General features: G+C 41.9%; 2 protein-coding genes across 7 annotated transcripts in view; one reads left to right on the top strand and one right to left on the bottom strand.

Annotated features, from left to right (window-relative positions):
• Positions 1 to 11,241, bottom strand: part of LOC112565822 (blood vessel epicardial substance-like) — a 69,808-nt gene extending 58,567 nt beyond the window's left edge. For 2 of the 6 annotated variants that reach the window (XM_025241634.1, XM_025241632.1), the window contains exons 1-5: positions 10,842 to 11,235; positions 9,432 to 9,872; positions 8,682 to 8,827; positions 7,286 to 7,400; positions 6,799 to 6,910 (exon numbers count right to left, since the gene is read on the bottom strand). In XM_025241634.1, the coding sequence (XP_025097419.1) occupies positions 6,799 to 6,910; positions 7,286 to 7,400; positions 8,682 to 8,827; positions 9,432 to 9,872; positions 10,842 to 10,985 (958 nt within the window). In that variant the 5' untranslated portion in view covers positions 10,986 to 11,235. Of the gene's footprint in view, positions 1 to 2,501; positions 4,737 to 4,892; positions 5,411 to 6,798; positions 6,911 to 7,285; positions 7,401 to 8,681; positions 8,828 to 9,431; positions 9,873 to 10,841 lie in introns of those variants that run through there. The other 4 variants (XM_025241631.1, XM_025241633.1, XM_025241630.1 and 1 more) reach the window with 4 other exon arrangements.
• The window catches only part of LOC112565838, a 341,939-nt gene that overhangs the window by 34,688 nt on the left and 284,408 nt on the right, over positions 1 to 22,843 (top strand). The window lies entirely within an intron of this gene.

The raw sequence follows: 22,843 nt of genomic DNA, 5'->3' as shown, positions 1-22,843 counted from the left end.
GTTTGGATGAGTGTGAAAATTTTTTGGAAGAGAGCAGACGGCTGTGAGCAGGGAAGACAGGCGGACGTAAAGTGTGTGTGGTGTTCGCTTCGGATATTGTGTGTGTGTGTCGATCCCTGCGGGTTTATCTGTGGTGCCAGCTTTGGATCATGTGTTGATCCCCAGGAATATATTTGTGGTGTCAGCTTTGGGTCATGTGTTGACTCCAGCAACTATATTCTGAGTCGTCTGTTAGGTGTCTGCTGAGTCAGCACCTATTATTAGTAAGCTTCGGAACGTGTATATGGTTTCCTCTGAACGTTTGTGTGTGTGGATATTAGTCAAGTGTGGGCAAGACTGCACCACTGTTGGACAAGGGACAGAGAGGATTTTACGTAGACGTTACATTGTGGATGCGAGTAACTAAGGCTCTAATGAATTAGATTTCGCACATATTACATCCATTACCCCCACTTTTTAATATGTGTGTGTGAAAAACCTTGAAGGAAGTTTTAGAATATGCTAAAGAATATTTTAAGTTTATTTTTAGAATTTTGGCAGCGGTCATTTTCCATAACTCCTACCAGTGATTAAGTGAAGACGAGTGGTTTCCCTTGAATTACATTGGCGACCTGGCGAAGTATTAATATCTATAAATTTAGATATCGTTCCTTGTCAAAGTACTTATCATGATTTTTTCTTATTCTTGTACCAGGAATAGCAGACGATAATTATAAATTCTTATTGCAGACGATAACCACGTTTCTCTATCAGCAGACACGTCTCCTGACACCACTAACAGCGGCCATGTTTATTCGTAGTCTCTGAAAATAACTGGTGAGTTTGAGGATATTTTTAACCCCCGTGTACTTCTTATGTGAAAAGGTAGGCAGAATAAAAAGTTTATCCATTGGTGCTACGAAATGTCAATAGTTTGCTTAGTCTCTCTAAAGACCTAATAGCTATCGAATTGGCCAAACACCTGGGGAGTTCCTCGGATTACGGACCAACAAACAGTTTTAACACTAAGCATACAACTGACAGACCTACTGACTGCAGTGCTATTACCTGTTATTTTTCCAGTTAGGTCATTACGGATTGACGAGATCATAAATAATGGTCATGGCTCTGAGCGGCCGGGGTCAGTTGGGATCAAGAAATTAATAGACAAGTCGCCCAATGCTCTCTTTGCCTGATTTGTCAAACGATGAGGCAGGCAGCGGTGGATTGATTTGAAACCCTGACAGTCTTATCAGAGAGGCGTGATTGCACAACCAGTCAACAAACCGCGATGGAAGAACGGAAAGAACATTTTAAAAGAAGAAGAAATCACAAATTTTAGGAGGGGGGAGGGAATCAGAACATTTTTTTTTAAAAGACAGAAGTCACAGAAAAACAGATTAGCTGCATTTGGTGTAAGCATGACTTCTGCGCACTTAAAAGATGTTTTGATCCTGTATGAACTTTAAGACTGAATATCAAGTTTCTAAGACGTGATAAGAGTCGGTTTTACAATTGGACGAAACAGATTATTGTCAGGGGCACACATTCTGAAAAGGGAGTGTGTGTGTGTGTGGGCAATAACACTGAGAGCTTGTATTATCATTGGAGAGGAAGATGCTATATTGCCAGGGTTGGTGCCGATGCTTAATCGTCAGATTTTAAGTTGGTCATTGATGACCTAAACAAACAAGCTTATTGTTGAATGTGTGTGTGTGGTTTTGTGTGTGTGTGAGAGAGTGAGAGAGATAGTTGGAGAGGGTGAGCGTCTCTCTATCACCCCAGGCGCAAAATAGTTCGGCACCAGTCCTCAATGGAAGGGACATCATGGGCGGAAAGAGAAATATAAAAAGAGTTATAAGGAGGAAAAAAAATTTATCGAACAGAACGGAGAGAGAAAACAGAGCAGATGCAGGGAAGAAAGATTTCCATTATTTAGTTCATTAAATTTAATTAATTTTTCTGGCATTCTTTTATTGTAACCTCTCGGTCTCACAGCATGTATAATGTCAACACAGGTACATACTGTAATACTGTACGGTTCGGGGATTTTACCAAAGCTTCAAGACCTCATCAGCAACAAAAGGATCGGCCACTGGGGGACCAACATATCTATAACAGGGAAGCTCGCAGTTATCTACACAATGAAGATTAACAGGGTTAGTCTAGGGCATGCAGTTGTTACACAATGACTGTACCGAAAAACAGAACGCTGAGTGTGTAACATGTCAATGCGTACATAATGATGTACTGAACATTCATTATATTACATATATACATATTTTACACATATAATGTACTTACAAAATGCATAACATACATCACATTTGTAGCAAACATAAATTACATAAACACCATGCAAACATAACTTGTAATTACTTGTCGTTACATTGTAGGTGGCGCTGGTTCCGAGGCAACATGCGTATACAATATCTTTCTAAATTTAATATAAATGCTGCAATGCAGGGTTGAAGACAAGAACGACAACGAAAGCAGCAGGAAGTATTTTAACATAAAATCACTACTACAATCTACTACAAAGCAGCATGATATATATACATATCAAAGAACAGACATTTACGAAGTCAGGGAGACGACTCCAACTAAAACCAAGGAAGAAAAAGACTTCAATGACAGACAGAGCTTTAAAAGAAAGTACCGAGAAGTAAGTCAGTTTTCTCTGTTTTTCATAGTTCCAAACTATTATTGCAATCTTAGGTGATGTCATGGTCTTTGCCTGTGTATCACTCTTGAGGACAATTCTATTTAGCGAGACTCCAGAAAAACAAGTTAGACACAAATCAAAGTTACAAAACTGAGACAAAATAATGCTGAAGTAGATTTTTGTCCATTTTGAAAAACCAACAGGAATACAAAAATGAAATAATAAAGCATGAATCACGGGAGGTAAACTATACAAGTTTTTTTCACAGCGTAAATAAATAATTCAGCAAATTAACTTAGTCGATGGTAAGATGACGGCAATGTAACTGTGGCAGTAAAGGTGAATGACGATAATGATGATAAAGATAGGTATGATAATAATATCGAGGATGATAATAACGATCATGAAGGTGACAAATTAAAAGAAATTATTAAACTATTTTCACATTCAGTACGATGGGCAGCATTTCGTCAAGCAAAAGATGCATAATAAACAATTTTTCATGGAAAATACACCGGACAGCAGCGTGGCTTTAATACAAAATAGAACAAGCGAAACATCGACTTAGAATTGAATATATAAACAGGTTACAGATGGACTTAGGACAAATTCGAAATTAAAACGAGCTACACAGAAAACTCTCGTGACAAACAAAGCACGACTGCACGATTAACTTAGTTATTGAGAAATGATCATGTTAAAACATTTTACATGGACTTAGTCGTTTCAGTCTTATTGGCTTTGAAATAGTTACACACTGAACTCAGTCAAGGCAAACAAAATATTGAATTTAGTCTTTCCTTTCGTTAGATACGAAAATAAAAGCTATAGCTTTGCAGAATGATCTTGTATGCTTGGTATCTGTGAGATTTCTCTTCTTTCATCCCCCTTTTTTTCTCCACGATTTCAACAGCCATGCCATTTGCGAAGATGCGTTCTGAGAAATTCGTCGTTGTGTGAAGATGAAGGGAGTAAACGCACATCCGGTCCGTCGATGACCGAAGCATCTTTATTCAGCGCTTGACTGGACAAAGGAAAATATCATCCTACAAACTAACCTATCTTACAATCACAAACATACAAGCAAGCTAGCAATGAACCCTTAGACAGCAACAGCTAGACACATGGATTCCGTGTAATGCTTCTGAACTTCTTTGAATCTGGACCCACCTTCTCCTCACAAGAGTTCCTTGGAAATAATCAAGCGAAAGCAGCTCATGTCTAGTTTCTGGAAGTTTACAGACTAGACCTCAACTGGCCACAGAACCTACAGACCTGCTACACCTATTTGCAATTGCTGCGTCTACTGCTACTGTCAGTCATCAACAAAATATACAAGACATATTGCGGGAAAAGATGTCTCTCCATGATGTATTGACTGTAAGTATTGCTCCACATTTAGCGACCTCCCCTATGAACATCTAAGGTTCTCCTCAATGCAGAGCACTCACTGAACGCAATTGCCACACGGGACATAGTTTTAATAGCAAACTGATCCTGAGTGTAGTTTGTCCGGTAAAAGATGTCGACAGCACAGATTTGTATTTACCAAAGCTTCCTCTGTTTTTTGAGAACTGGTTTCTTTTCTCAAAGATGAATTTCTCCCCTAGTCCACAATGCGATTGTATTTTTCTAACATGAAGAATAACATCCTCACTAGACAGGTTAGAATCGACTTTTGCTGTCGATCATCAGTCGTTTATCTTCGACGAAAAAGGCGAGTTTTTATGAGAGTTTTACAAAGAGTTTTAATTAATGCTGCTGAGACCCGCCCACAATCGACAGCTCGAGCCTTCCTGAGGACTCCATCTTGAGTAATACTGCATCACACCTTCGCGGCCGGCTTCGGGCTCACTTTTTCATATTTCATATTTTCAATGTTTAGATCAGCACCATGGGAAGCCAGAGGACAGACGTTTCGTCCCCAACGGAATGGTGATTTCGGCTTGTCCTGCTCACTTCCGGTTCTATCCCAAAGTTGTTCACAAACAGCTTCCGGTTTGCTGGGAGTGGGTTTGTCACACGCTGGTCTCCACTGTCATGGGCGAAACAGCCTGAGTGCCCCCCGCAGGCTCGGCTGTTGATTTGCATGCTGCGGAGAGAAAAAAAATTAAGGAACAGGGAAGTATAAAAAAGAAGTGAAGAATAAAGAGAAATAGAGTGAGGAGAGAGATTGTGTACAAAAGAGAGGTAGACGAAGGAAAAGAGACGAGAAAGAAGTAAAAAAAGGAAAAAGAAGCAATTATAAACTAGAAAGAAGGGGAAGAAAACTTGTAAAAGGGTAGACAACTATATAAAAAGAGAAATAGCAAGGAAGAGAATGAGAAAACAAGAAAAGAAGAGGACGAGAATAAATATGGAAGAGGGCGAGTAAGGAAAAAAGAGGTAAGAGAGAGAGAAGGACGAAAAACAGAAAAATGAAAATCATAGAAAACAGAGAAAATAAAAATTAAAAAAGTAAACGAGGACAGAAAGGAAGAGAAAGCAGCAAGAGAAATGACTGAACTGGCACACAGGCAGGCTCGCCCTGACCAGGCGCACCTCCTGCCATACCCGCTTCTTCTCGCGCGCCTGAGCCACGTACCCGTGCTGACTGACCTGTCAGGTCAAGGGCCAGTCTCGTCAGCGATGAGGACGAGTCGTTGGCTGCCAGGCACGACCGCAGGTTGACCATAGACGAATGTCTGCTGGCCAGGGTGGACATGTAGTCCGGTGCCTGCAGCAGCCGCTCCTGGATGACGTACAGCTGGCTGCACACGTCCTTACCTGTCGACATTATCAACTGTTTTACCGAACCATGGATTTTCATCCACTAATGGTGAGCTACCTAAGACCTCATTCTTTATTAACCCTATCTCGACTTCAAAAGTATTTCCTTTTGGTTTTTTTCTGAAATGAACTGATTTAGTTTATTGTAAGATGCTAATTCTTAAAATATGAGCCCTTGCTGTCATTTTTTACAAGCCTTGAACATCAGACTTCTCACCTGGGATTTGGACAGAGGTCAAGATCTGATTTCCTGCTGCGTCACTAAAGTAGACTGTTAAAATACTTTCATGGATAAGCTCAAAGCTATCCTACAGGCTGCGCCCATTATAGAGGTAGGAAGTTTAAATGTAGGTCTATCCAAGTGTGATTTTCAGAAGATTTTTAAAAAAGTTCTGAACACATGTTTGTGACAACCTAATTACAGTTCTATGTTTTATATAAGGAAGTCCAACAGTCTGAAGAATTTCTGCTTCTAATTTTTTTATGGAATTGTTATTTTTATGTGCTGAACTTTGCTGTCTCACTCAGAAAAAAGTACATTTCCTGCCTGTCAAAGCAGAAATGGAAACTGGAAATAGAAGAAAGAGTAAAGGTGGTCCCGGAAGTTCTTCTCTACGTTGGTGCTTGATTTTTGGAAAAAAAAACAAACCAAAGTCACAAGGCACCAGGTGGAGGAAATAAGTTGGAGACTCAATTAGATGGATGCCAGAGGCCTCCAGGAAGCTCACTGTCATTTTGTGAGCCATTCCAAAAAAAAAAAAAACACTTTCTCACGAACGACACCTTTTATTTCCGTCTCCTTATCTGTTCTGGAGGTTGAAACGTAGAAAGTTCTTAATGAGAAAGTTCAGCAAGTTCAACAAAGTCAGCACATAAAATAATAAGGAATTTGAAGTAGAAATTTTTATACCTTCCCACCTGTCAGCAATTTGATTTTGAAATTCACGTATTCGGAAATCCTTATTGTCAAGTATCCATTCATCAAACAACATGGAAAAATATGCAGAGGATTAAAAAAGAAATATGTATTAATGACTTCAATCGCTGAGAGAAAGATTGATTAAACAATAGAGACAGAAAGAAATGAAAAGAAAAAGAATGACATCTACAGAGTAAGAAACAGACAAAGAGGTAATAATAGTAACACTAATTAAAGATAATCCGAAAAAGGTTTTTAATTTGTTTCGACTCAAAGTACATTTGTCAGGATTTGATTTTGCATTACAGACCAGACCTGAAAGGGATCGCTTTTTCGCCCGTATCTTCTTTCCATTCGTTTAAGCAAGCACCCGGCAGTGATTGAGTATATGAAGACTTTTTCGAGCAGAAAGAAGACACAAATGGTCACGTTCACACAAACCTGCGGGTCACGTGACTTCACTCACCTATCAGGTAGTGCAGCAAGGTGCACACGAAGGGCTGTGTGGCCAGGTACTCCTGGAGCCGGGCGTACTCCCAGATCAGCAGAAGACTGTCATCCGAGGCACTTATTGTCACCTGTCGAGGCGAGAGCGAGGCTGTTAATTAATAAACAGCTGTAATGTATTTACAGAGTGTAAATTTTGTGTGCAGGTTGAAGCCATTAATTTGTACTATTAGCACCTGGTTAAGATTGTGGAAGACCACAAAAAATAATATTGTTTCAGAAAACTAACATTTTATCGAGGTGTGAATAATAAGAAAAAAATAATAAACCTACTGCATGGTACGAAGCTAATTAATAAACTTATCGTGTAGTACAAAACAGATTGATAAACCTGAAAGGAAATAAAATAATACAGATAACAAAGCTTATTAAAGAGTTTGTGCTGTCTTTAACCAAATGGACAGACAGAAAAGTCACTACACACTAATTAACTTGTTGTTATTAACCTGATAGGTTACACAATTCCCTGGCTGTAATCTCACTGCATCATACTCAGCGGCATCCGCGAACTGGTTGGGTTCGATGTGATGCAGAAACAGATGGCGGTAAGTCACCTTTAACCTGTAAGTGAGGAAAAGTAGAATGAAGTTAGAAAACGAGGAACAACCAAACATTGCATGAATCAGTCTGACAAAGCTGTGTACAAGTATCTCTTAGATGGGGAACCTGACAGAGGAACAGCAACACTAACAGTTGAAACAATGCTTACATCGCTGTAGTAACGGCGAAACTGGAGAAAGGAAATCCAACTACACGAAATTGTTTCAAGATCTTCCTTATCGATGCGTTTCAGTTTTGAAAATTGTCGACAAGGGATAATGCATAAGAATTATTTGTGAACTGTTACAAAATTTAATTTTTGGTGAATCCAGTGGCACTTTACGTGGGATTCCATCGGCACCTTCCGTTTGTAAAAATAAACATCATGGAACCTTCTAGCGTGTCTTGTCAGTAATGTGGGAACAAGAGAATGAAAACTTATTGTGGTATTTCACTGATGTAGGCGCCACCTGTGAAACATTGTCGCCATTTCCATCTAAAGGAATCAGCGGTTAGTATAGCAGCCATCCTGTTCTCTCCTCTTATTTTCCTCTCCCACCACCGAAAGAATTCATGATATTAGTAATTTTAAAAGAACCAAAATACAGAAAAATAAACTCTGTTTGCATTATATCCTAAAAGGAAAAGGAAGAAGATAAAAAGTTGTTATCTGACAAAGTAATTTTGGTAAGCTAAAAAGAGAAATACAAGGAAGGCCTAACAAACTGTGTAGATTCTCACCATAGATAGCAAGGAGGATCACTTATCACAGAAATGGGAGAATGTTTTCAGAGTGCGGTCCCTTGAAGCATTGATGAAAACACGGACGTAATACGAGTCAAGTTTTCTTTATAATTATAGAGACTCTCGGAGGACAGATAAGAAATTCAAGTGCTGATTCTTTTGGTGCGTTTGCAAGCATGACAAGACACAGTTCACTTTAATATATCTTCGTAGGGCACGTGCTCTGGTCCCACAGTGTTCATGTCTGTAAAATTTATTGCTATGTCTTTTAGGGAGAAAGAAATACAAATGGCTGGCAGCCTGCAAAGTGATCGCCCTGCAGATGAAGGAGGATCGGAAAGAAGGACAAATTTATTGTTAAATGATATTAACGAAATGTGTTTATCGATTCCTCCTTCCTATTCATCTCTTTATGACACGTGCTTCTTTTTGGCCAAAGCCCAGTAGTATAGACCCATACTCCAGCCGTCCCTCAAACACGCTCTCCTCTCACATCCATCCTCCTGCCAAGCCATTTTTAGAGTTATCTCTCTTCGGCCACCGTTGACTCTGACTTACCTCCCCTTCAACAAGATGGCTAGCCGGCGCGCGCAAGGTGTCATGCCCTCCATGGCATAGAAGCCTCCTTTTGATAATCTTTCCACTCGACCCTCACGACACAGGTGAATGAACTCTGATTGCGACATCCGCAGCGGGCGGAACACCTGAAGGATATAAAGGTTTGTTGCCTGATGGGAATTTTTAGGCTTGCATTTCAAAAGCACAGGAAAATAGAGGAGGTGACTAAGAAAGATTCTCTTGTGCAGTGCACAGCCCTGAGATTTGCATTTAATGTTCTTAAAGACACTGTCGCCCGACTTTAATAAAACTGCTTTGCGACTCCAATAAATTAATTGTGCAACTACGATAAACCTGATTTGCGACCTTCATAACCTTGTTTCTTACCACACTAGCTGTCTTTTGCGACCTCACTAACTCTGCTTTATGTAACTCCATGGCTTAAAGAGCACTCTGTTTCGAACTGCTAGCACCATGATGTTATTGCTTTTAGAAGGGAAAGTGCTTCCACCCGAAGGCGATTTCGCACTATGGGGGTGGGTGTCTCGGAGGAGTGTAGGTTCGGCGAGGAGAGAGAGGGGATCGAAGGTTTGTGGAAGGGAAGGAGGGTCGCTGCTCTGTGCAAGTATTGTTGATGCCCTCTTTTTTCAGTTGGTGTCTAGGAGGCAGAGGTGATGAGGTTCAGTCTTAACAACAGATCATGAATCTTGTGTACATCAATGTCCTGAAACACACACACAGCTCGCTCACCTTCTGATAGAGACTGATGTGGGTGACGGGCATCCTGGCCGGCAGGTGGCGGTACAGCAGCAGCGCGATGTGACCGATGTCCAGCAGGAAGAAGGTCAGGTTCCAGCCCAGCACGTCGCTCATGCAGATGAACAGGCCGCTCCACAGCACGAAGAGCACGAAGGCCACCAGCAGCAGACAGCGCAAGAAGAGCAGGTGGAAGCGGAAGGTGGCTGGGGTCAGGAGGGACACGGCGATGCACAGGTTGGCCAGCTGGAACAGGGTGTGCTGCGCGTCCTGCCAGTCGTGACACGAGCCCAGCTGCTCGCTCTCCGTCCCTGCGGCACCTCCTGCCGAGCGCACTGTTTCCCCTCCAACCACTCCTTCCACGCCAAAGTCTCCTCCTCCCTGGCCATCCACTTCAGAACCGCTGGCATCGAATAGTGTTGCAGCTTGAAATACCTGCATGTTGATAAATATGAAAGTGAAATCATCATCAGGCGCACATACACACAGACTTTCAGCTGAGTACATCAGCTCTAGTACTAAGCTACAGAAACCCAATTTTAATTCGTTCTGTTAGCAATGCTTTATCAAACAGACGCTCACTCTATATCCCACACTGAAAATCAGGATTACACCTCTTTTGTGTGACAATATTTGTTCACATTTACGATTCCATAAAGAAAGAGAAATAGACTAGACTAATGATTCTAGAAGATGACTAGTCCTTGACAGGTTCAATGCAATCCTCGAAGAACAAACAGATTCGCGTGTTTTACTGCACTTCTGGGAACAAGCTATTCGGTCGAACAGACCAGGGAGATCCCTCATCTAAAAGCAAATTGAGAAGTCCAGGGTTCTGTTGCAAGGATGGCTGCTGCCTCCAACAAAACTCTTCCTCGCCGTCATTTTATCGACGTGCTCATCATCTACGACAGTAGAAGAGCTTCTCTTTCTTTCATTCGGCAATCGACATTGAGAACTACTGGCGGAGTGGATGGCAGGAAGATAATGATGACACCAATTTACAGACATCAGAACGAATTCCGTTTCTTGTCAACATCGTTCTTCAACCTCCACCAATTTTGCTAGAGGACCACAACGGAGGCAATTACAGCAATAGTCTGTCTACAACGTCTGGTAGTAACGACTACAAATATTTAGGGCATGCACGTGGTAGTATATAGCATGTAGAAATAACATAATGAAGTATCTAGGACAGACAAGTAGTAGTATATACCATCTAATGCTAACGAGATGTCCTCCAGCCGGGGTGAAGACAGTTCAGCAAGTACACTCTGTAGTGTTGATGACTTACACGTTGAGTTGAAAGGTCAAATGTCATACAAAAGAGTCTAAAGAAAACTGGTTCAGATTCAGCACAGACAGGAAATAAAAAATAAAAAAAAAAAATATCAAGGCGTTTACCTGTCGGGTCGTGTTGATGATCAAAGTGTTGAAGGCAGGAGATGTGATCTGTAGAAATGGGGTGCGACCAGAGTTTTCACCTGCTGTGTCCGACTGTTGGGTCGTGGCTGTCGCCAAGACCAGCGAGTTGTTGACAATCATCATGACTTCTTAACTCTCGCGAGCCACGTCTGGATTCAGCCGGAGAATAACGGATGGAAGACCTGGCAAAGGTCACTGAGCATATCTGTACCCTGGTCTCTCAGAGTCCCCTGCAAAAGAGTTGCCGAAAAAAAGACTTTTAAGATATGTTCGATGATGATGATGAGGAGGAGGAGGAAGAGGAGGAGGAGGAGAATGGGGATTGTATCTCCACTCTTCATATCACTCTTAGACATTCGAAGAATTAAGAGATAGTACATGCCATGTTTAGATGATTTATCTATCTTTAAAAAATATGCGGCGCAGGAATAAATCGCAGCAGCCATATCGTAGTAGTTAAATTATTACTCATACTTTTTCTAGTGGAGTTATTTGTGATTATGTTGAAAGGAAAATGATCAACACAACTTGAAAGGCTGCAATTAAAAACAGATTATTAGCATACATGCACAGACTGTGAAAATGCAGTTGAACATTGTATTATTGTATTGTATCCAATAAAATATAGATGTATTACTTTCTTTATGATGCAATTGATTCTTTATAGAAGATTTTGTGTATTTAACGTAAAGAAAGAAATAAGCTGTCAGTTAACCGATTCATTGTAGCTTTGGTATGTCCTCGCGCTCTGTGTTTATTTAGACTCATGCAAATTTTGATGATCACAGCCGATAACCGCCTTGACAAGTCTTTTTAACAAGTACCAAACTGATTTTATTCTGTTCAAATATCTAAATGAAAGGACGCATTATTTTTCTTCACCTTCAAATTCTTGGTGGAAAAATGAAGTTTTTGCATGAGCTAAACTGAAAAAAGTCCTTGGAAGCCAACCAAGGCTTTGATGGCGTGTCTGTGCCAAATGGCGCCTGTCACTCTAGTCAGAAGTTCCATTTCTCGCGGTCAGTCAGACGGGAAATGACATCATCAAACTCGCCACAGCATTCAGGTTCTGCATCAAATGTCCTCTTCTACAATTTGAATTGATCAGAAAATCATCTGTGGACTGTAATTCCATCATTGCTTCTCCTTCACAGACGGCAGACAAGGTGTTTCAGGTCCTGACCTGGATCCTGCCATTCTGGTGCTTCTGGTTCTTGTGTCGCTTTTATTTAAGAAAGTGAGAGACAGTCTGGAAGTTTCTAGCATCAGGCACACTCTTAGCCATGGTTTGAAAAAAAGTGAGCCGTCACCACAAACATATGAAAGATTCTAATTGAAAATCACGCATCGACAAACCATTTAATATCTTCCTTTGCAATGACAGATGGCCCTTTCTTGTGCTCTGTGTGTGTGTGTGTTTGCGCTTAATGGAAAAGAACAAGACATGGGCAACGTATGAGAGACAGAAGAACAAGCAAATATATGGACTACGGAAGAATAAACAACAATACCGAGGATGAATAAAAACAAATACAGAAAACACCAAGAGGTACAAAGTAACAGGGACTGACAGTAACCTGATGTTCGTTGGTCTTACGGAGCTCTGTCTCTGTCTCACAAGTAAAGAATAATCTCTCTTCCTCCCTCGCTCCAAACCTATGAAATTCGTGCGTGTGTATAGAATACAATCACAACAGATACAGCAAAAATAAATCATATTAACTCGCATTCCCATTCTCTCGTCGTTTCATGTTTTCACAAAATTAATCAAGTGGAATAAAAATTTAAAAAAATTCTTATCGTTGCAGTAAAATTATGTTTAATTCTTTCCCTTTAATGGAAACGATAGTAAGACGGTTATTATCCAAGCAGCATCTTGGTAGCGAATGGGAGCCGACAGGAAACCAAGAGAGACGCCCCCTACACATCGTGACGTCATCAGAGGTTATCACCCTTGTCACCTCGCTTGCTCCTGCCAGTAAATTTGAGTTGAGGGTGGCTGGCGGTTAGCTGATTTATAGTCTATCAGATAGACTGCACCCCTCTCCCATATACCCGCTTTGATTCACCTCCCAGCTGTCATCTGAAGCAGACAAGGTGTGTGTGTGTCGAGTGGGGCGGTAAGCTTCAGATCTTAAATATTAATTAAAATAGTTTTCAGCTTCGATTAAGAATGAAGAAATCGAAAGTTTGTGATTATGCGGGTATTCCATTTTTCCTACCCCTCCTTCTCTCCTCGTAGTGGGAAATCACCTCTAAGGGAAAACATTTTCCCGCCAAAGCAAGCAACTAAAAAGACACATGATATTTTTAAAGTAACAGTTTAAAAGAAATATTCCAGAAAAAGCTGTTGCCAAATCGGCCCGACGCTGGTCAACATTTAATAACTGAAGTCACAGAGGACCAGAAGGAGGACAGGAAGACTTCAAGACAGAAACACTACAAGACGGAGGAGGAGGAGGAGGAGGAGGCGGCGGCGGAAAACAAAACTCAATCAGAATCTGAGCCTTTCAAGGGGGAAAAAATCCCGCTTGAATTATTTCTGCGCGAGCTCGCTAGGCAACAAAACTGCTGATCGATATCACCGGTTCGAATCGTGAATCTCGTTCCGAGCCTCCATTGTTCGCTGCCCAGCGGATTGACTCAGCTGCGTGCAGTGGAAGTTTGCATACATTACAAGTACCCCCGTGAGTCCAGATCCCTTGTTACAGGAGACAGAAACCTTCCACAGGTCTAGAAACCTCCAGACATGCTCAGGTCACAAATATCAAGTGTGTTTGCCATCTTCCTGCCATCTTCCAACAAGTTCTCTGCCATCTTCCCTAAAATTCATTATCCGTTTGTAAAGTGCGTTAATTGGATAAACTGCTCAAGGATTGTTTTTTTTTCCCTTAAATTTAAGATAGTGAATACAGGAGTTTGCCATGTAATGTATTTTATATAAAGCTGGGTACAGGATTTTTGGTCTGTAAAGTATGGTAATGTTACTAAAAATAGAAACTCTGGACGTTAAGGTTACTAGGTGAAGGATTCTTAGTCCATAAGCTCCGTTAAAGTTAATGAGCAAAGGATACTTAATTAACGGATGGATTTTAGAGGTTGAAATTTACAGATGAGGTTCATATCGCCTGTCTACCGATATCTGCAAAAAAACGGAAACCATTCATGTTGGTATTTAAATGGTTCTAGTGTATATGGCAAAATTTATATGTGTTAAGTTTTATTCCTCTTTCTTTGACTGACATCATCAAGCAACGGGAGTCTTCATCTCAGAAGGTCATCACCGGGTTCGACTGGAGACGAATCTGCTTCAGACATTTTAAACACGATCGTTTAATACCTCCGCAAGTAATCTGTGCTAGCCATGGGAGTTTGCTAGGAAGAAAAAAACAAGCTTGCTCAGTCTTGGCATGCAATTTAATATCACCGAAAAAGATTGAGAAACTTTTTTTCTCTTGAGAGAATGAAAAATTATACCGGGCGAAAACTGATGTCTGGGCCAGTGCATAGCGGTGGCGGGTAGGATGACAGGAAGAAGAAGGAGAAATTGCAGGAGCAGACCCCAGCCTCTGGCACCACATCGCAAGACATGTCTGTGAAGCTGAAAGTGCAGAGTTGAGTCTCGAAGTTTCGCTGTGCTGTCCTTCATCTTGTCTTGATGCTAATCCGTTACATATCGACAACAGCATTTTCCTGCACTTTGCAATATTCGCTCCTGGACCCAGGCGCCTCTCTGACAGTCTTCTTGTCCAGAACATATGGGTCTCCCCCTGCCAGTGATTGAAGACAAACTTTGTCCGGCCACCAGACAGCAAAGACGACAACACGCCGGCATGATAGATTACTTGGCGAACTGCGGTCTTCTGAAAAATGTTGCCTGTCTGCTCTAGTGTGTTTGTTTTTTTCCGTTTCATTTGCTCATGAATGTCATGCTTACCGTCAAAAGGATGAAACAAGTGCCACGAATATGGCAATACTAAATTTATTATGGAAAATATTATGGAAATACTAAATTTTATGAAATGGGCACTGTTAAAATGGTAGATAGACCACTGAAGGTATTCACTCACAAACCCCAATAGTGTCCCGTAAGGTCGGCGTAGTGCGGTGTGAGGTCAGGGAGGATGTCAGACGGGATGGGGTGGGGACGACTCGACCCCTTGCCAACGCGACCACCACAAAAGACAACTTTGAAAAAAAACTACCAGACCACTGCAATGAGACGATTCGACCACTGCCAAAAGACGCCTACTCAACTGAACATTAGTGTAACAAATCAATTCCTGACACCTTCAGTTAAAAAAAAGAAAGAAAACTGCGAAATATTTTGCACATATTTTACAAAATTACAAAATATTTTACACCCTACTTGAGTTCCATAAGTAGCCCGAAGCAGATCTCACAATATAGTGATACAAGCATCCTCAAGATTATATCTGCGAGCCTGACAATTTCTGTCATTGGGGGTCGTGTCGTCCCACGGCAGTGATTCATTTATCTTACGAGACGGATCGAGTCGACACCTGACAGAGGTCGAGTTCAAAGGTCGAGTGGTCTCACGGCTGTGGTCGAGTCGTCCGATCCCTGTCCGCACGAGGTGCTCTAAGGTCACGCGCCAGCTCTGACCCTTTATAATACCTTTAAAAAAAAATGATTCGAGCCGCAGCCTTGATTAACCCTTGCGACAGCGGGACTCAGAGCCCAGCAGGAGCTCATCAAATAATATGCTTTTGCTCTCGGCCTCAGCTGCAGTGTCGGCCCTGCAAGCCGCAAATGACTTTTTCACGATGGCGTTAACAGGCTCATCGATTGTGCTGCTGCAGACACCAGGCATCGTGGCCAGGCCAGACATGGAGGGACTCGAGATTTTTAAGTCTGCGTGTCAAGTTCGACACTCCAGGATCTTTTCTTAATATTAAGCGTTTTTATTTCTTTTGAAGTGAAAAAATACTTCTATCGTGGGGAAAAATTGTGTATCGACGTGGGGCTGGTTGCACGAAGGTGCTTAGGATTCTTTTTTTCTGTTCCTAAAAGGGTTCGGAAATTCATTAATGAACGGCATGGTAGCCAGGGATAAAAAAGTTCTCACTGCAAGTGAGAATGTAATCTCGGTTTGGGACACACGGTCTGTACGTGATACCTGTTCACGGCTTTAGATATCAGGTCATTTCGTTTTTGAAATCTGGATACTTAGAAGGTGTTTTATTTTAGTTTTTTATCCTCGTTATCCCTTTGGAATGTCCCATGAAGCGGAAACATTGTCCTATCAAAGAATCGAACTAGTTATACAGCCAGTCGGTATATAATGGACAACTCGCCCTGCGAGAGTTGTGTTCCGTTTTATCTCGTGAAAGGCGACGAGACTGATTAAAGGACTAACGGGATGAATATTTTTTTCTAGTGATTGGATAATGTTCAGTAACAAATACTACTTCCCCAAATGTGGGTGAAAAACCATCTTCCCTCCCCGAAATACAAGCCCACACACATCACCCAGGACAGAAAAAGGTCAAATGCTGACCCCGGCTTTCCCATTGGCTGAGACCTTGATGACGCGAGCGTTTCCAGGTACAACTATGACGGTTGTGATGTTAACCGACTGTTGGTTGCTGATGGTTTGAGGCCTGTTTTATGTAACCGTCGTGAAAATAAACTTTGACAAACTTGGTCACACATTCGTCCAGACAGGCCCGTTCTTACCCGCCGCGGGGCCCGAGGCATAGGGTATGTGCGGGGCCCTTGACACCACGATCGGCACGGTTGTTATTTAATGAAATGTGCGGGGCCCTAGGCAGATGCCTCGTCTGCCTGCCCCTAAGCACGGCCCTGCGTCCAGACTTTCATGGACACGCTTACAAACATTTTTCCCTCGGCAGTGACCTTTGACATTTCTTGCGACTAGGCAAGCACGCGGATCGTTTTGTAGCTGTCGACGTTAAAGGGAAAACGATATACATCGAGTGTTATTTTCTCTTATCACTTTCAGGTCAAAGTTGAAAACAAGACTAGGAAAACGCTGTTAAAATATTGTGTTGCAGCCGTTAATATTGTTTGCTTTTAAACACGACGATTTGTATGATTGTGTGTGTGTGTGTGCTTGCATGTGTAACACGAGAACGAGAAGACATTTAAAAAAAATAGACATAAACTATGGAGAGATGGAAAAGGAGTAGGCGAGCGAAAAATAGAAAAGTTCGAGAGGAAAGCAAAACAAATTACGACATATTAAACAAAAATTCGATCACTGAGATCGACAGAGGAGTAGAGCGAATAAATTCAGGGTTTGCCGAAGAATCTCTTTCGCAGAGATATGCGATATAGAGAGCTGAAACACTTTATCACAAGTGGATTCCACAGTGATGACTAATCCATTTTTCGGACATTTATCTTCTCTTTTCTCACCCACTCACTTTTTACACGAGTCTGCTGCTAATCATTGTCGTCAGACTCATTGTTTGACATTTTTCTTTCACTCATTCCCTGCAAATCTCCAACACGTCATTGAGCCCACGGACCCCCTACCCCACAGAGAGAGAGAGAAATAAGAAACATCCCCAAAACCTGGCTCTTACAGTGTCTGTTGTTTTCTCAAAATAAAAAAGGCCCTGTAAACACAGAAGAGTTTCAAGTTTGTTGCTTTAAGAACTTTTTTTCCTCCAAACTTCCTGGTCTGTCGCCGGGGCCTCCTTGGGTTACAAGCAAACAGCTTTCGGAAAGATCCATTTTCACGATAGTAATTAGCTGAAAGACAGATTACTAATCACATTAGCAGGCAAACACAAACCGCTCTACCGACCATGCTGCCACAGGAGATGTTAGTGGACATTCGGTATGAACTGGTGGGAGGAGGTCGGGGTGAGATCGTTGAATGGAGGAGTGTGCTTGCTCTGACTGGTGTATGAGGAACCAATGATATGTTGTCTGCCATGTTTTAAGAAAGCAAGTGGGTGAGCGAGTTACGCAATTTCCTCTACTTTTTATCGTTTGAATCCAAACGTTTATAAAACTTGGCAACATATAAGTAGAATATGTGAATATGTTAAACAAATGGCCGATAGGAGTAAAAAATGGATAAACTACATAAATATAGTAAGATCATTAACAATAAATAATATGTCTGCTAATAAAACATGTAGAGTTCCTGCGATAGTTATCACCCCTTAAGTATAATCAACGAGACGGGGTTGTGCTGAGCGAAAGTTACCTCCCCTCAAGTACAGCCAGTGTAGCAGTCTCGATGACACAAGGAAATGTCATTCGAGATGACAAGGGAGAGGTGGTAGGAGTGGGTGAGCCTACAGATTTTATGTCTTTGCCGACAGAGATAATCACGACGGCATAACTAAAAGGTCGGGTGTGAATTAAACAGGTGATCTCCCCTTGTTACAGGCCAAGCGCCATTTTTATTTAACCCTTGCTTGAAAATCCGCGTTTCATTGTCGTGCAGGTACTGCTACAAGAAAGAGAGCCTGACCTTATCACACTGATAGCCTGCACATCCGCCCAACACGTCCACCATCTCCTCATCCTGGGAGTTGTCACCCCTTTCCGGCCACCCCTGGTCATAACGTGACGAAAGGCCCAGACATGCCATTGTCCGTAACTATGGTAACGAGAAAGCTATAGCCGATTACAAGCTGGCCGGGTGAAGATGAATGGACGCGGGAAGACCCAGGCCTGTGATAGATTTAGTTCTCTCCCCTTTCCATCATCAGCGCGGATGGCGTGCGATAACTCTAACGGCCTGTCAATACCCTTTCGTTTTGATCCTAATTGCCTCCCCCTACTGTCGTTGACCGAAGACTAAAGCTAGTGCTGGTAGGGGAGATCACTTTCCTCGCGCCCGTGGCGTCGCGCCATTTGTCTTTCGTGTCTTCTTCATTTCCTCTTTAGTATGATGATGCACTGCTGGCCGGACAGCCAGGCCACGACTGTCGCTCGTGCCGACACAATTATTTTGTTAGTCTTACAGTTCACAGATGGTAAAGTTGATGGACTGGTGTTGATTGTGATCGAACGCTACACAGGATGTACACACACACATAAACCTTTTCTCTCTCTCACATTTTCACAATCTCTCTCACTTAATCACACACACATATCCTAGTATTAATGTATATTTAATAGGTATTTGAAAATAAAAAAGATGAGCATTAAAAACGATAAACAAAACCGCCTAACATTCAGGTAAAATCGTGTTGAAAAATCAGTATTTTAACTGACTGCTTGTGGCCACCTGTTTGAAAAGTAACTTTTTGCTGTCACAACAACAACACATTATTTATCAGTCCAGGGCAATAAATAAAATAGAGAGAGGTTGAGGGGACAGAACAAGAGCGGAAATGACGTCAATCGTGGCATAAATTATAAAGCACCCTTCCAACGACTCCTTCAACAATAACAAATAAAAAGCAGCAGTTGTTCGCAAAGCAAGCCAAACACAAATATGTGCACTTATGATGCTTCATGCCGGCCCCAGCAGCTCTGTCGGAAGTAATCAAGACAGGAACACTTATCGGAGACAGATAAAGATGCGCCTGGCCGCTGAGGTTCATCCGCTCTCAGACTGCGGTGGTTCGAGGCTGATGAAAGATGCACGGGTGAGTAAGAGATCCTGCGAAGATGCGCATCAAACGAGGGAAGCTTCCCTGTCTGTCCTGTCACGTAAGACAGTCGATGTAAGAAGGCAGATGACTGCCACATCGATAATACGAACTTGACCGGCTGCTTTGGTCAGAGCTGACAGTCAGTCAGTGCTCCCTTCCAACACAAAGCATTGTAAACAATTTATTTGGGAGGCGGTTTCCTAACCATGGTCGATTAAATGACAGTTATCCTTTCATCATAAAGATTGTAGGTTGTCCTTCGATGTACCAGACTAATGCTGACATGCTCAGTGGCCAATTATAGAACTTTCTGTGGCTATCGACCTCAGCATCCAGTGGTTTGGAGGACATGTCTGAAAATTCTGGTGCGAGACTGTCTGGAAGACTGGCCAGTAAACCCTCCCTTGCCCAAAGTAGTACTGAGACTAGCAGTGCACGTGCGTGTGGCTACCGAGCGCCACTATCTCCTCACGTTCGCTGTAGGCCAGCTTGTGGCGATCAGAATGGAACATGTGTCCACTGGCCAACAAACTTTTCCCTGATCAGAGAAATATTGAGAGCTTTTCGAGACACTTTGAGACATGGGCGCGGTTTGCAAATATCCAGACTGGATTAGAAGGATCACAGAGAAAGTAAAAAACGAAAGAGGATACGGGAGAGGTGGAGGACAGAAAGGAAAAATATTCCTCTGCATTGCCTTTTTAAAAAAAATTGTGTGTGTGCTTGGTTGGGGGGAGTGGTTTTTACCCCAAGCCTGCAAGTTTATATCACCACAAAGCAGTAGTAAACATGAAGAGAAAGAATGGTATGACCGAGACGAGATCTGAACTAAAGACATCCAGTCCTCAATGCGTTGGTGACAAACGTTTCAACCTTATCGTGAAGACAAGCAGTTGGTTGCTATGGTAAGTAGCTGTCGCGATTGGTCTTGAAGAACAAGACACCGCTTAAAAATCAGACGCATCCTTGGGCTTAAATCAATGGAACAAGAAGGGTTTTCTTGACCTCCTCCTTACCGAGGGACGAGGTCTCGAACAAAACGAATCGATCAACCGTAAATAGCTTGAGCTCGAATTCATGTCTGGCCTTGTTATCCGTTTATACACAGGTCAAGCTGTAACCTTTGTTCATCCGAACTCGTTCTGTAAATCGTGCAGCTCGGGTCCTTCGGCACTCCTTGGGGACCTTGGGTGGCGGGTGGCGGGTGAACAGGTGGCGGGTGGCGGGTGGATGTGATTGCGTTCATCGAGCCTAAAGCCCTCGCTCGCCGGCGGTGGCGCTGCAGCTTTATTTGTGACGACTGCAGATCAAAGTCGAGCGGCGGAGGGTTTATCTGTGACAGGTTCAGTAATAATATTAATAAAAATCTGACTGCCAGCAGAATGAGTAATCTGATTAGTCTGGGAATCCAGGAAAACCCGCATCTGCTGTCGTCGCGTTATCTCACAAGGAGGGAAAAGGTGTGTGTGGTGGAGGGCAGACGAACTAAAACAGATTTTTCCACTGATCCTAAAATAACAACCCCGAATGCTAGAGGGGGGGGGGGAACCACATACTTCACAAAGAGAGATTGGAAATGACCTATCACATAATAAGTCAAAAGATCACTCGACCCAGCCAGTTAACCCTTTCTCTACCTTTCCTCACGGGGGAAATCGTCACGGCTAGACAATCGGAGGACTGCGAAAGCAAGATTAGAGAGATTAAGGAAAGGACGGAGAGCAGAGAGTCGAAGAAAAGAAAATGAAAGAATAACGAGATTAGCGTATTTGAATGTGATTCACGCTAACTTTCTCGTTGGTATTTTAAACGCTTCATGTAATTTACCACAAGTGGACCGTGGTATGAAAACCCACCAGTTGGTGAAGCACGAGGGTTAAATTTCTTGACTGACAGGGGTCTTGATTTTACTGCAATCGACTGACTCTGGGAATGTGTCATCTGGGTATCTCGTTTTTCTAAACTATTCATGGCAGGTAAACATTCTTTTTTTTAAATCAAAATGCTTGATTTGTTATCAAAAACATACTGGTCCAGCACAACAGCAGACCAGAGAGACTTGGCAGGAGGGAACGACGTGTGTGTTTAGTTATAGCACACGCTGAGGAGACTTGTGTGTGTTTTATGTATTTAAGCAACGCGTCAGAGGAGCTTGTATGCAAGGTTTCAGCATATCTGCTCAGTCCAGTTGTTTTAGTTGTGTGGGATCTTTGTGAAATGTAAAGAGTTTTTTTTTTACCTGTCGCAATGGTAAGACACTTTTAAACAACAAAAAGAAAGTTTTTTTCTGTTTTTTTTCAAACATATTGTACCCCAAGCGAAGTAGACATGGTCGATAAGATAACTTGGTCTGGGATGTACAAGATGCTAAGGACTATATCCGAAAAATCCCTGTTTAAAAAGTCACGCTAGTTTACATGGCATGAACAAAGATAGCCTGATATATGATTGAAAAAGGCAATGTCGATTAACCCAGTGATGTCACTAGTTGTGCACAGAAACAACAAAATTCTGCACGCATGAACTAGCCAGGCAAGAAAGCAATCGAGTTGGCTAATAGTGCAAGACAACGCATTACAAGAATCTCTGATTGCAAAACAAAACATACTGCAACCCTATGCACAAAAATAAAGTCACTTGTTACTCAAGACTAGATATCATCACTTGTTTACGCACGTATTTGAACAAAACGACTCGCCAGTTCAAGCGCGTAAATATATTCTTGTGCGAGAGAAAGATGTCGGGCTGCGTTTCCTGTTTATTTAATATCTTTTGTTATTTAAAAAAATTATGTCAGCTCCTTACAAGTTGTTTGTGGGTTCTTCTTATTTTTTTGTCTGATTTGTTATCTCTCTCTTTTCTCTCTCTAATTTTTTAAAGGAAACGTTCTGAACAGTTTTCTGAAGGGTGCAAGAACGGGAGTTTATTGGTACCACTGGGTATTTAGAATAAAAGGTTCAAATAACAAATAGGCAATCAACATTAAAAAACAAAATATATAAATAAGGTATTAACATAATACAAACACAGTAGAAAGCAATAAAAAAAAGTCAGGTGGCCAAGGTACGATAGGAATCAATAAAAGGTCTCTCACTTATAAGATGCAGTAGCAACTATTATAGGAGTATAGATTCTCAGAAGGAAATAATTATAATATAATCTTATATTTGTATATCTTTATCTGCAGACTTCAGATGCTGTGCGGAAGCTTCTAGAACTCTAACAGTCGTATATACGATACTTTTTTATATAATTGCACCCGGGCCACAGCAAGGGCGGCGGCAAGGAAATCGTAGCATCCCCTTTGAACTCCAGTGGTAAACGACTTGCTGCCATAACAGGGCTAGCGTCTGAGGTCCGCTAAATAAATTTTCA

The sequence above is a fragment of the Pomacea canaliculata genome, linkage group LG6 (genome assembly GCF_003073045.1).
Source record: "Pomacea canaliculata isolate SZHN2017 linkage group LG6, ASM307304v1, whole genome shotgun sequence".
Classification (NCBI taxonomy): domain Eukaryota; kingdom Metazoa; phylum Mollusca; class Gastropoda; order Architaenioglossa; family Ampullariidae; genus Pomacea; species Pomacea canaliculata.
Note: the sequence above shows the minus strand (reverse complement) of the source record. Positions and strands in the feature narration are given on the sequence as shown.